The sequence below is a fragment of the Anguilla anguilla genome, chromosome 14, assembly GCF_013347855.1.
Source record: "Anguilla anguilla isolate fAngAng1 chromosome 14, fAngAng1.pri, whole genome shotgun sequence".
In the NCBI taxonomy this organism is placed as follows: Eukaryota; Metazoa; Chordata; class Actinopteri; order Anguilliformes; family Anguillidae; genus Anguilla; species Anguilla anguilla.
Window position 1 is genome coordinate 18,717,316 of NC_049214.1, and position 13,288 is coordinate 18,730,603.

Sequence of the window (13,288 nt, forward strand, 5' to 3'; positions counted from 1 at the left end):
AAGCAAGATGCTAGATATTGAGCTAAAACATACCGTGCTGAAATAGGTTATGTAAAACAATTAAGAATAAGATTACAATGATTAATTAAAGGTCTGACGTGCCTTTAAGAGGTTTATATAGTAATTTATTCAAGAATAAAATACTGCATGTACTTCCCCATAAACTGACTTCTGCACAGGATAAGTCGTAGGACACTACTGTATGAGTATAATCTATAAGATCTGCCGAATCCTGTGCTATAAAAATTGCTAATAGATTCAGCCACACAAACTTGCTCGCTAGTCATTGTCTTGTGTTTTCCTAATATTTGATTGGCTGGAAAATGGTGCGAGTTGAAATGTCGTTCACAATGACGTGTCTAGCTGAGGACTGCACGGCTGGCGCGGGAAATGAATAAATAAAGGTTTTCATTCTAACCCCCGCAAGTCTGATGTTAGTGGCATGACTGGAAGCAGATCTCCGCCCTTCTGCTGTACAAGCCCCGTAGGGTCACATCCCGCAGCGCAGCTGCAGTCCAGACTGGAGCAGACTGATGCCCACACAGTGTTTGTCTTTGCGCACCGTACTGTACGTTACACATCCATGTCGCTGGAAAATGCTGTACTATACTCAATTCAAAGGCAGTTTGTCGCTAGGGCCGCATTTCCTTGACAGTACAATTTCTCAACCTCAAGCCCCACCTCTATCGGATGAAATGAGAATCTACGGGTAATTTGATTGGTAGAGCCTGTGCCTGTCACTGCTTGCACTGTATACCGGTGAATGCAGAGGGGGCGGATGAGAAAGCCTAAGAAAATTATAAGGTCATTTGAATTACCGTAGTTAGCTAGCTGCCTAGATACGAAGCATCCGATAAAATGAATACTGAGATAAGAACAAGTGGATGAATTGAATGGGAGTAAAGTACAGACAGGCGCTGTACGAGTGTCACAGTAGAAGTAGAGCGGCTCATCGTTTGCTAGCTCGCTATCAGTGAGGACCGGGTGACAAACGCATGAAGTGGCTAACGTTAGCTGAACACCACAGCACAGGAAGGGTTTGCTAAGCCGATCAGGGTGGAATTGTGGAACAGTTTGTTGGTTCACTGCATCAAATTTAGGGATCTCTCTCGGGACCTTGAGGTATGTACCTAGGCGCCGGGAAAATGCTCACATTTGATAGTATCTGGCTATCTCGAAGTGGTCTGTTTCCGGCTCCTCCATTATGCTGCCGTTACGTTACAATGAGCTTTACTAGCGCAGACTTCCCTGACCGTCCTTTAACAACCTTGCCAATTTCTGATGCGCTTGGACCGGGAACGCGCGTTTGGTCTTTTTGTGTTCCATTTCTGTTTTTGCTATTTGTTCACTGGCAGGTACGCCAGTTTACTAACTCCAAGAATCGTGGTTCAGGAACGAGATTAACGAGGCAGACCGCCGTCTTCAAAATGAATTGGACGTTACGCCTGTGAATACAACAGCAGATTGGCATGCTGCTGGCCAGATTGTGCGTGCTGTTGCGCGCAGCTAGCTAGCATACGCATATAAACCTAGCTAGTTTACTATTGCTTTGGTTTCGCATTCTCAAAATGCACTAGTGTTAAATTACAGTTGTGGAAACAATGGAGAACTTACAATCAAGCTAACTACCTGGTAGTGATGGAGACTGTTGCGGTTACAAAAAAATGTAAGGATACGCGTGCAGGTGCGTGAGCCTAATGGCTATGGCTACCTAGTCTCTTTCATCCAGTCACCTGGTCGCAGCAATGTACACATACATACACCTGCGTGATATATATATATATATATATATATATATATATATATTAGTTGATTTAAAGGATTCTTTAAGAAATGAGTCGTTTCACTTTAGCTAGCTAGCGTTATTGTACGTACTGTACGTGCGCTATCATGGGGCGGCCGTTAAGTCGCATTAACAGCAGTGTTATCTACTGCCGTATGAGATGGCTAGCTTTTAGCTAGTGATTGTACCTAGCCAGCCCAGCATTACCAATATTTCCCAGTAGCAACGGTCTTCAGGCGTTGCGGGATTTCTCACTGCAGTCGGGGATGTAGGACGCCGCGCATCCGACGCGTGCCTTTATAATATCTTTTCTAGCATAAACCAGCCGTGTGACATTATGTTTAAGTAATGATAGCTAACGTTACCCAGATAGCTAGTGAATTATTTGTACTAGACTACATGTTATTTAATGTACCATAGCAACATGTACTGTAAAATAACGTGTACCACAATGGCCTAACAGAAATGGTAATGTGGATAATTGTTCACTTAACATGCCTGCTAGTAAATGTCGTTACAGTATATTTAGCTGACGGTACTAGTAAAAAGTCCTCTGGCTAACGTTAAATAGCAGCTGTATCTGGCTGCAGTAGATAACCAACACGCGGGCTAATTGCCTGTGTGGTTATTTATTTATTTATTTATTTAGACACCTTTAAAAAAAGATGTAACATTATGTTTAGAATTAGGGGGTGGGCATTTTTACCTGAAATGCACACTGTCCTGTCTATAGGCTTACAGTAGGACCATAAAGTTTATCTATTTATGATACGCTACAGTCAAACGGACAAAGGTTGTGTGTTCCTCTGGGCACGGCTACTTCCCTCAACTGAATTGTTCATAATAAAATTGGCCTTGTGCGACGGGGCTGAACGCCTATGTGCTTAAATTTCCCCCTGTTAGTTCTGAGGTGCGTTTTGATTGTACCATTATAGTAAAACGTTGAAGTATGTCGCTGCTTCCATTCTTTACCTGGGTACAGTGTTTGTGTACAGTGCAAAAGGCTACCTTGCTAAACTTCACTATACTATACATTCTTGAATATAAGGTATTTACCTTTTAGCGTTTAAACATGTTAGAAAATAACTTAAATAAAACCTGCACTTTATACAGAAGGAATAAGCTAAATGTGTTTAATTTCTTCATTTTCTTCTCTGTCAGGATGTTGCGACTGGCCTGCTGCACCGCCCTTCTCTTCCTGTGTAGGCTGATCTTAGGGCTGCCCTGGCTGCAGGTTGTCCCTAGTCTCCTCATTTTCTACCTGGGGTCTGGTGGCTGGAAGTTTGCACAAATCTTCATGAAGACTGTGGGAAGAGATCTGCAGTGAGTACTTAAATTTGCTGAGGGCTGTAAGAGGAGGGCCGGAGCTGGCACCTCCTCAGATTCCCCAAGCAGGTTTCTTTCAGAAGTTTTCAGTTGTAGTAATCTCCTAACCATGTGTTTTTGTCAAACAAGAATGTCTCCTAACTCCAGTAAGACAAGCTTGAGGCTGCCAGTAAGGGAGTGTAGTGAGCATGTCTTTGTTAACAGTAGTTACACGAGGAATGTGTGTCGACTGTGGTACACATTAGATATTAGTGGTGGTGTTTGAGAGGGTAGAACAAGTGGCCTTTGTGTCAAGTGGGACCTTGGAAGCACATATTACCCCAAGCCTGCTTAAGCACCCTGTTTTCTTATTAGCATTTATGGTGAAACTGGTGGGTGTGTGCAGTATGCCTAATGAGTCATGGCTCTTTAATGGCCTTCCCTTTGCAACTTACTGGTAGTGGACGCCATAAAGCTCACCTACTTGAGTTTGAAGCCATTTCTTTATCAAACCGTATTGACTGATTATTTTCATAGCTCATGACTTTATCCATACGCTTTCAAGATGACATCTTGGACTTGCATATAACCTCTTTATATGGTTATATTTTTCCTGATATAGATTGATTGCTACCTTATTAAAGGGCCCAATAGTAGTGCTTCTACTCTCACATGACTCACAGGTTAAAATTGTTGAACAATGATCCACCTGCTTTCTAAACAATACTAGCTTGACTGCATGTTTCTTCTCACCTCCACAGTGCGGCAGGTGTGCTGCTCAAGGTGAAGCTGAATGTGAAGAAACACCTGCGTGAACGCAACACGATCCCCAAGATCTTCGCCAAGACAGTGCAGCGCTATGGGGAGAAGACCGCCCTGATCTTTGAGGGCACGGGCGAGTCCTGGACCTTCCAGCAGCTGGACACGTACTCGAATCGTGTGGCTAACGTCCTGCTGCAGCATGGCTTCCAGGAGGGCGATGTGGTGGCCCTCTTCATGGAGAACCGCTCCCAGTATGTGGGGATCTGGCTGGGCATGGCCAAGATCGGGGTGGAGGCTGCGCTCATCAATTTCAACCTGCGGCTGGAGGCCCTGGTGCACTGCGTTAATATTTCCGGTGCCAAGGCGGTGGTGTTTGGCAGCGAGCTAACTGATGGTGAGCATTATTATGTGAGAGATGAGCCAGTAACCAGGTAACAGGTATACACCTGAGGCAATAACAGAAAAGTGCAATAAGACAGTAGCGGAGATGGGATAGGAGCTGAAGTTGAAGGGAAAAAAATGTAGTAGCATTGTAATGGGCTGTCTGGCTAAACGGAGTACTCGTACCCTGGGGGTAGCAGCTGAAGCTGGAACAAGTAGTAGCCATTTTAGACTATGGATACTCCAGTGTAATAGCATACTCAGTTTGATTAAGTGCAGGGGAGAGTGATGTACACCTGTACAATGTATGTCTGTGTTCCCTGCCTTTGTCAACAAGCCCTTGCTGTTAATAATAATGGGAATAATAATAATAATAACAACAACAAAGAAGAGAAGAAAAAGAATAGGCAATTTTTTGCTTTTCTTGCTTTTCCAAATGAAAGAACACAGCAACAATAATAAAAAAAGATTAAATGAATAATAAAAATAATAACAGGCATATAAAATCTACCTGGTCCAATTATCCTATGGTGCATGTTGATAAAAATGAAAATGTCTTCTTTAAATAAATATGCTACTTGGCTCCTTCAGCAGTTACATTGCGTTCAGCAGTCCTCCCCAGCGATCAGTAGGGTGATGTCAGAAGTGGAAGAATGCTTCTGATCCCCTGCCACTCGGGTCCCAGGGCGATCGCAGTCCCTTTGACGCAGCCTCTGGTTTCATTTTTCCATTGTGTTCGCCATTGTGTCCCCTGCTGCAGGAGTCAGGTGTTCATTAGCGTGTCACTATGGCATTTAAACAGACATTACCGTTTAGCTTAGGGTGCCGTGGGTCGCCATCTTAAACGTAGGTGTTGTGGAGTACATTAGAGCCCAGAGAATCATGGTAGCTTTAAAAGATCAGAAAGGTGAAGTTAAAGTAGTTTTTACTCTATTGTTGTACTAACAGACACTTATCCCTAATCTCTTTCTTTATGAATCAGTCCCAGATCTTTCAACTTCAGTTATGCTATCCACACATTAGTGTAGGTGACAGACAGAAGGCCTTCTGCCATATCTCGATTTTTGCTTCTTGGATTAAAAATTAAATTAAATCTTAGGCAGAATTGTGGTCTCTGAGTAACGTTGCTGGCTTTGTATAATCATCTGTTGTAAAGATCATCATTAGTGTGTCTGGAATGCCTTTTGTCATTTTAAGAAATGTGTTTAATAAAATAATAACGATTCAACAATAGAGTAGGTAATGCTGTAAAATAGAGATGGTACTATTTTTAATACCATCTGTCTCTGTCGCTTTGTGCGGTGAGATCAGCACCTCTCCCATCTTGCACCTGCAGATGAGCTGCAGTTTGTGCTGTGCTTCTGAGTAGCCTGAGCTCTGGCCTCGTTCTCTCCTAGCCCTGCGTGAAGTACACAGCTCCATGGGGAGGTCTGTGAAGCTCTTCTGTTCCGGGGACTGTGACCCCAAACGGGTCCCGGAGGGGACGGGGAGCCTGGACCTGCTGCTGGAGGCCGCACCCACACTCCAGCCCTCCCAGCCGCAGCGCTGCTTCACAGGTCAGCCGGGCGACCCGGGGCAGCCTGCCGTGTGTCACTCCTGCCCCAGCTGCAGCTTTAACACCGCTGTTCATTTCCCTTTAAAACATGCAGTGTGATAACATATTCTGATGTAGTGTGTTTTTGTCATAGCATAACTATCTTTAGAGTTGATACTTAGATTTACGCAAGTCTCCCTGAATAATGGAGCCTTTCAAAAAACAAATATATGTGTATAAAATATATATATATATATCTTTCTTCAGTAAGAACTATTAGCATAAGACGGGTAGATTTTTGTGCTTTATTAAGTAAAGTTTTTCCAATCGCCCATTCCACAGACAGGCTCTTTTACATCTACACTTCGGGGACCACGGGCATGCCCAAAGCTGCCATTGTCGTGCACAGCAGGTGAGCGAGGGTGGCGTTTGCGTCTGACGGGGCTGTGTTCGTGTGGAAGCGTGCGGGTCTCCCGCTCTTCTCCCGCTCATCCGCCGTGTCTGGCTGTGTTAGGTACTACCGCATGGCCGCCTTGGTGTACTACGGCTTCAGAATGAGATCCGACGACGTGCTGTACGACTGCCTGCCACTCTACCACTCTGCAGGTAACTCGGCTCGTGTTGAGTAGTCCCAGAGGGAGGACGTCGGGCATGTAATGCACCATCTGTGTCTCTCCGGCTACGTTCACGCTGCATCTCGGGGCCTGACAGCCCCAATAACTCGCCACGCTCACTGCTGTCGTGTGCCTGTTCCCATGCGCGTTTGAGAGGAGTGCAAGCGGTTGCTGTCTTTATGAACGAGGAGGGCTCCTTTTATGAACGAGTGACCGTATTTACAGTATTCCTTGAGGTTGTCGCGTAGCAACGCAGCCTGAAAGGAGAGTCCTAATAGCATTACGCTCTAAACAATTACAAAGGGCTGCAGTGGGACGTTTTTTTGTTCCAGAACAATGTACAAATTCATTTAGTCTTTCCTGCTTCATTTGTGATTAGTGTGTTCCCGGTGGATCACACAGTCTGCGTGGTGCACAGGCGCATCAGGCGGCCCGCCACTGGCTGCACTCTTTACTGTGCAGCTTCTCCCAGCAGCCAGCTACAGCTGCAGTTGCTGTTCATACACCCACGCCCAACTGAATTTAAACATGATTAAACAAGTGGATTTGCTACCTGCTTGAAGTGGGCTTAGCTAGTGAGGCTGTTTCTTCCTTTTAGAATCGTACCTTGTGCAGAATTTACTGTATATAGTCGGACTTCCGCTTTATTTCTAGAAAAGCTAAGCAGCTATTTATTTGGTTTTCCTTTGTCGTTTGGCTGAGGAGTATCTGCGTGTGCGTGTGTGTGTGTGTGTGCACATGTGTGTGTAAGTGTGCATGTGCACCCCTGAGCGCTCATTGCATGTGTGTTCTTCTCTCAGGTAACATTGTGGGGGTGGGGCAGTGCCTCATCCACGGCATGACTGTTGTCATAAAGAAGAAGTTCTCCGCCTCCCGTTTCTGGGATGACTGTGTTAAGTACAACTGCACGGTGAGTGTGTTCAGCAGTTGGGGGGGGGGGGGAACCTGGGGTGTAGGCCTGTGGAGGAAGTGAGCAGCGGGGGGCTGCAGTGCTGGGGGTGCAGCTGACGGTCCGGTCCTCTTTGCGCTCCAGATCGTGCAGTACATCGGGGAGATCTGCCGGTACCTGCTGAACCAGCCGGTGCGGGACACGGAGCGGCAGCACCGGGTGCGAATGGCGCTGGGGAACGGGCTGCGCCAGTCCATCTGGGAGGAGTTCACCTCCCGCTTCCACGTGTCACAGATCGCAGAGTTCTACGGGGCCACCGAGTGCAACTGCAGCTTGGGCAACTTCGACAACAAGGTGAGCGTTCCTCACAGTCGGCATGGTAACAGTGATGAAGCCAATGGAAGAGATAACTTTACGTTTCCCATAACACACATAAAGTTCATGAAAGTGATAAAGTGGATAATAAAAGGTATTTTATGACCATTGGACAATAATGACTTTTGTTGGGTATAGATAGTGGGGTTGTATTGGATGGCACCCTCTAAGGAATGTTGAGCTCTTTCCTAAGTGATGCAGAAATCAAATACTGATTAGCATTTTCCCGACTACGTTCATTATGTTTCCCTCAGCATTGACAGTGGCCTAAATTTGTTTATTGATTTGAAAGGTTTGTAAGTCAATAAACAAACATTTGCAAAAAATTGCATTGGATATTGTTTGACAATAATCTATGTTCAAATGTATCTGTCCCTATCAAATAAACATTAAAATAAATAAATAAATAATGAACCTGCATTCCTATGTAATATCTTTAAAATATGTATATAATATATCTATAAAATATATTTCCCTTTGGCCAGGTGAGTGCAATACTCAAGGTTTCACCCTTAATGCATATCTCCACATTCTAAATGATGATTTGGGTGAAATGTCAGGTGATTTTAATGTTATTGTTGCACTGGCCAAGTGGTGGCCAATGGCCTGTGATTTAATCTGCTGATTACTTGATTACTTGGTTCACAAACCCATTTTAACACACAGAGTGAAATGTAGTGGGCGTTTTGTGATTGTGGGATGGGCTGACTGTTATTCCAGATGGGCGCTTGTGGCTTCAACAGCCAGATCCTCCCCTTCATTTACCCCATCCGGCTGGTGCGGGTGGACGAGGAGACCATGGAGCTGGTCCGGGATGCTGATGGGGTTTGCATCCCCTGCAAGCCAGGTGAGCCTCCTCCCCACTGCCCTCAGTCCACCAAACCCCCCTTCCCAAAACTCTGACCCTGCCCTATCTGCAGGTGAGCCTCCTCCCCACTGCCCTCAGTCCACCAAACCCCCCTTCCCAAAACTCTGACCCTGCCCTATCTGCAGGTGAGCCTCCTCCCCACTGCCCTCAGTCCACCAAACCCCCCTTCCCAAAACTCTGACCCTGCCCTATCTGCAGGTGAGCCTCCACCCCACTGCCCTCAGTCCACACAACCCCCCTTCCCAAAACTCTGACCCTGCCCTATCTGCAGGTGAGCCTCCTCCCCACTGTCCTCAGTCCACACAACCCCCCTTCCCAAAACTCTGACCCTGCCCTATCTGCAGGTGAGCCTCCTCCCCACTGTCCTCAGTCCACACAACCCCCCTTCCCAAAACTCTGACCCTGCCCTATCTGCAGGTGAGCCTCCTCCCCACTGTCCTCAGTCCACACAACCCCTCTTCCCAAAACTCTGACCCTGCCCTATCTGCAGGTGAGCCTCCTCCCCACTGCCCTCAGTCCACCAAACCCCCCTTCCCAAAACTCTGACCCTGCCCTATCTGCAGGTGAGCCTCCTCCCCACTGTCCTCAGTCCACACAACCCCCCTTCCCAAAACTCTGACCCTGCCCTATCTGCAGGTGAGCCTCCTCCCCACTGTCCTCAGTCCACACCCCCCCCTTCCCAAAACTCTGACCCTGCCCTATCTGCAGGTGAGCCTCCTCCCCACTGTCCTCAGTCCACACAACCCCCCTTCCCAAAACTCTGACCCTGCCCTATCTGCAGGTGAGCCTCCTCCCCACTGCCCTCAGTCCACACAACCCCCATCCCAAAACTCTGACCCTGTCCTATCTGCAGGTGAGCCTCCTCCCCACTGTCCTCAGTCCACACAACCCCTCTTCCCAAAACTCTGACCCTGCCCTATCTGCAGGTGAGCCTCCACCCCACTGCCCTCAGTCCACACAACCCCTCTTCCCAAAACTCTGACCCTGCCCTATCTGCAGGTGAGCCTCCACCCCACTGCCCTCAGTCCACACAACCCCCCTTCCCAAAACTCTGACCCTGCCCTATCTGCAGGTGAGCCTCCTCCCCACTGTCCTCAGTCCACACAACCCCTCTTCCCAAAACTCTGACCCTGCCCTATCTGCAGGTGAGCCTCCACCCCACTGCCCTCAGTCCACACAACCCCCCTTCCCAAAACTCTGACCCTGCCCTATCTGCAGGTGAGCCTCCTCCCCACTGCCCTCAGTCCACACAACCCCCTTCCCAAAACTCTGACCCTGCCCTATCTGCAGGTAAGCCTCCTCCCCACTGCCCTCAGTCCACACAACCCCCCATCCCAAAACTCTGACCCTGCCCTATCTGCAGGTGAGCCTCCTCCCCACTGCCCTCAGTCCACACAACCCCCCTTCCCAAAACTCTGACCCTGCCCTATCTGCAGGTGAGCCTCCTTCCCACTGCCCTCAGTCCACACAACCCTCCTTCCCAAAACTCTGACCCTGCCCTATCTGCAGGTGAGCCTCCTCCCCACTGTCCTCAGTCCACTCTCCCCATCCCAAAACTCTGACCCTGCCCTATCTGCAGGTGAGCCTCCTCCCCACTGTCCTCAGTCCACACCCCCTCCTTCCCAAAACTCTGACCCTGCCCTATCTGCAGGTGAGCCTCCTCCCCACTGTCCTCAGTCCACTCTCCCCATCCCAAAACTCTGACCCTGCCCTATCTGCAGGTGAGCCTCCTCTCCACTGCCCTCAATCCACACAACCCCCCTTCCCAAAACTCTGACCCTGCCCTATCTACAGATGAGCCTCCTCTCCACTGCCCTCAATCCACACCCCCCCCACCTACCAAGACCCCCCCCTTCCCAAAACTCTGACCCTGACCTATCTACTGGTAAGCCTCCTCTCCACTGCCCCCAGTCCACACCCCCCCCCCCCTCCCCAAAATTCTGACCCTGCCCTATCTACAGGTGAGCCGGGGCAATTGGTGGGCCGAATCATCCAGAGCGACCCTCTGCGCCGGTTCGATGGCTACGTCAACCAATCAGCCACCAACAAGAAGGTCGCCTCCAGCGTCTTCAAGAAGGGCGACAGCGCCTACCTGTCAGGTGAGTGGAGAGTCTGGTCTGTGAGGGCCATCCAAGCACCCCTCCCTGCTGGGTCATAATGGTGAAGCCAAAGGAAAGTGGGTGGATCCCAAGATTACCGGTCCGTCTCCACAGGCGACGTGCTGATCATGGATGAGTGCGGCTACATGTACTTCAAGGACCGGACCGGCGACACTTTCCGCTGGAAGGGAGAGAACGTGTCCACCACGGAGGTGGAGGGCACGCTCAGCCGCATCCTGGAAATGAAGGACGTGGTGGTGTACGGAGTGGAGGTGCCAGGTAGGCGTGAAGCCCCCCCCCCCCCCCCCCCCCCCGTTTCGCACATCACCCCTACGCAGTCACAGAGAACTGACACCTGTGCTCATTAACACTGGAAAATGAATCAGCCATTGTGTTTTTCCTCTTAACAAAGCGCTTGAGATGAGTCACTATAGGGTAGGTCTTGCTGGGTCCGGCTTTAAGACGTCATCATTCTGTGAGGTCGTCAACATCAGTGGAAATGTTTCACTGGCTGCACATCTTATGAATTTTGATGACTAATGGCCATCTGCAGAATACATCCAATGCATCATTTTCCTCAGGCCTCAGTTTCAAGTGGCAAACAAATTTGTATAGGATTGGGGTTCGGAAAATAGTAAGTGTTAGGGATGAGGCAAAATTAGCATTATGTTTAGGAGCTTGGGGCAGGGTTAGGGCAAGGGGTGGTCGTCTGTGATTTTGGATGATCCAAATCTTTTCACTGGTGGGATGTACCATGATAGGCTCATATATTTAGACATTTTTTCGTGAAATACATTTTTCAAAATTAATGATTTCAAACACATATTTCAGTTGTTTTTCACCTATTTATTTCGCCAATTTTAATGACTTCTATTAGTAGAATTAGGTTTTGGGGCTTGCATTAGGGTTAGGCTAGGGTTAGGAAAATGGTAAGTGTTTGGGTTGAGGCAAGATTCGATTATGTTTAGGAACTTGGGAAAGGTGTATGACAAGGGGTAGTCTTTGATTTTGGATAACCCATCATTACTGTATCACTACTGAGATTAACACTACAGGATAATATTTTTTACGTTTTTTCAATGAAATGCATTTTTCAAAATAAATTACTTCAAATGCAATTCTTTTGTATTTTGTATTGAGTTTATGATATTTCAGTAGTTTTAAAATCGAGTATTTACCCAGACTACTTCTTGGTCTAGAATTCGGTTTTAAGTGGATGGTGTAGCTTCTCGTGCTCGTTGCTAGTTTGGGCTGCAGTGAGCTGGAATCGACAGGGTGTTGGGCAGTTTTTGGGTTTACCCCTCAGTCGCTGATGTTTTTGGGTCACCCAGGAGCTGAGGGGAAGGCGGGCATGGCTGCCATTGCTGACCCCGCTCAGGCAACGGACCTGGAGAAGTTCGGAAGGGACTTGGAGAAGGCGCTACCCCCCTACGCCCGGCCCGTCTTCCTTCGCTTCCTACCGGAGGTCAACAAGACTGGTGAGCCAGAGCCCAAGACCCCGGAGTACGGGTCCTGATGAGGCCTTTCTCACAGGATGGGCCCTGCACGTTCCACCTGGTCACTACACTGACCAGCGCTCGCCTCTCTGATCCTAAACGCCTCTCTGCTTCTCTGTCTCTCTCCTTCCCTCTCCCTCTCACTCATTCCCTCTCCCTCTCTGTCTCCCTCCCCCTCTCTCACTCTATCTCTCTCCTTCTCTCTCACTCTCTCGCTCCCTCTCCCCCCTTTCTCTCTCACTCTATCTCTCCCTCCCTCTCTCTCTCTCTCTCTATCCCTCCCTCCCTCTCTCTCTTGCTCTCTCTCTGTCTCTCTCTCTCTCTCCCAGGGACCTACAAGTTCCAGAAGACAGAGATGCGGCGGGAGGGCTTCGACCCTCGCCTGGTGTCTGACAGACTTTACTTTCTGGACCCGAGCAGGGGGCAGTATGTGAAGCTGGACCAGGAGCTGCACTCTAACATCCTCTCTGGGAAGCAGAAACTGTGACCCCCGAGAGCGCCCCCCAACCCCGCCCTCCCCGCCCCGCCCCACCCCGCTCCTCTCCACCCCACCCAACCCAGGCCCCGCCCCTCGTTACCTCAGTGCCCACAGTGAGGAGCAGCAGGGTCGCCCGGGTAACCGTCAGAACTGAAACTCATCCCATTCTGCGCCCGGAGGGGCTCTGTGGGCCGAAGTCGGCCGTGACTGCAGGAGGGCAGGGTGTACAGAGACGGGCAGGGGCCAGGGGTGACAGGAACCCCCACAGCGCACTGAGACCCATCCCGCCAAACCTGCAGAGCGTGCAGCCGGCAGCGGCTGATGCCGCGTGAGCAGCGGCTGGTGCCCGCGTCCCTCAGGGCCCGGGCTGCCTCTGCCAGCGCTGCGGGCACAGCTCTGATGTGTGAGCAGAGGGGTGACCGAGCCTGCGGAGGGGCTCAGTGCTCCCAGTGCAATAATCCAGCCATCTCAGCCCTCTGAATCAGTGCACAGCGTCTGGGTGGGTTGCTCTCAGACAGTGAAATACATGTCTGATTTAGCCTATTTTAGCTTGTAAAATATCATGAGTGTGTAAAGACTCTGGATACAGGAGTGAGGTGCACTCACAGCTGGGCTGTAGGCTAGGGGTGCGTCTTGACCCTGTGAGCGGCTGTAGCAGGACGAGGCTGGAGGAGGCAGCCCCTGACACGGGGCGGGGCGGGGCG

The 13,288-nt window shown here is 49.2% G+C and overlaps 1 protein-coding gene across 3 annotated transcripts; it reads left to right on the top strand.

The window, feature by feature from the left end:
- Positions 1-725: 725 nt before the first annotated feature.
- slc27a4 (solute carrier family 27 member 4) lies at positions 726-13,288 on the top strand. 3 transcript variants are annotated; one of them, XM_035392104.1, is made up of 13 exons: positions 726-1,122; positions 2,945-3,106; positions 3,850-4,244; positions 5,629-5,787; positions 6,108-6,177; positions 6,280-6,371; positions 7,180-7,289; positions 7,413-7,622; positions 8,364-8,490; positions 10,473-10,610; positions 10,725-10,889; positions 11,942-12,088; positions 12,436-13,288. In XM_035392104.1, the coding sequence occupies exons 2-13, from the start codon at positions 2,946-2,948 to the stop codon at positions 12,591-12,593; spliced, it is 1,932 nt and encodes a 643-aa protein (XP_035247995.1). In that variant the 5' UTR covers positions 726-1,122; position 2,945; the 3' UTR covers positions 12,594-13,288. The 3 variants fall into 3 exon arrangements, with proteins under 3 accessions (XP_035247995.1, XP_035247996.1, XP_035247994.1); XM_035392105.1 differs by lacking the exon at positions 726-1,122 and adding an exon at positions 1,236-1,684; XM_035392103.1 differs by lacking the exon at positions 726-1,122 and adding an exon at positions 1,236-1,666.

What these genes read in the sequence shown, in the direction of transcription:
- slc27a4 (XM_035392103.1), top strand. An exon ending in CGACAGCGCCTACCTGTCAG is followed by an intron (nt 10,611 to 10,724) that starts GTGAGTGGAGAG and finishes CCGTCTCCACAG; the next exon opens with GCGACGTGCTGATCATGGAT. An exon ending in GTACGGAGTGGAGGTGCCAG is followed by an intron (nt 10,890 to 11,941) that starts GTAGGCGTGAAG and finishes TGGGTCACCCAG; the next exon opens with GAGCTGAGGGGAAGGCGGGC.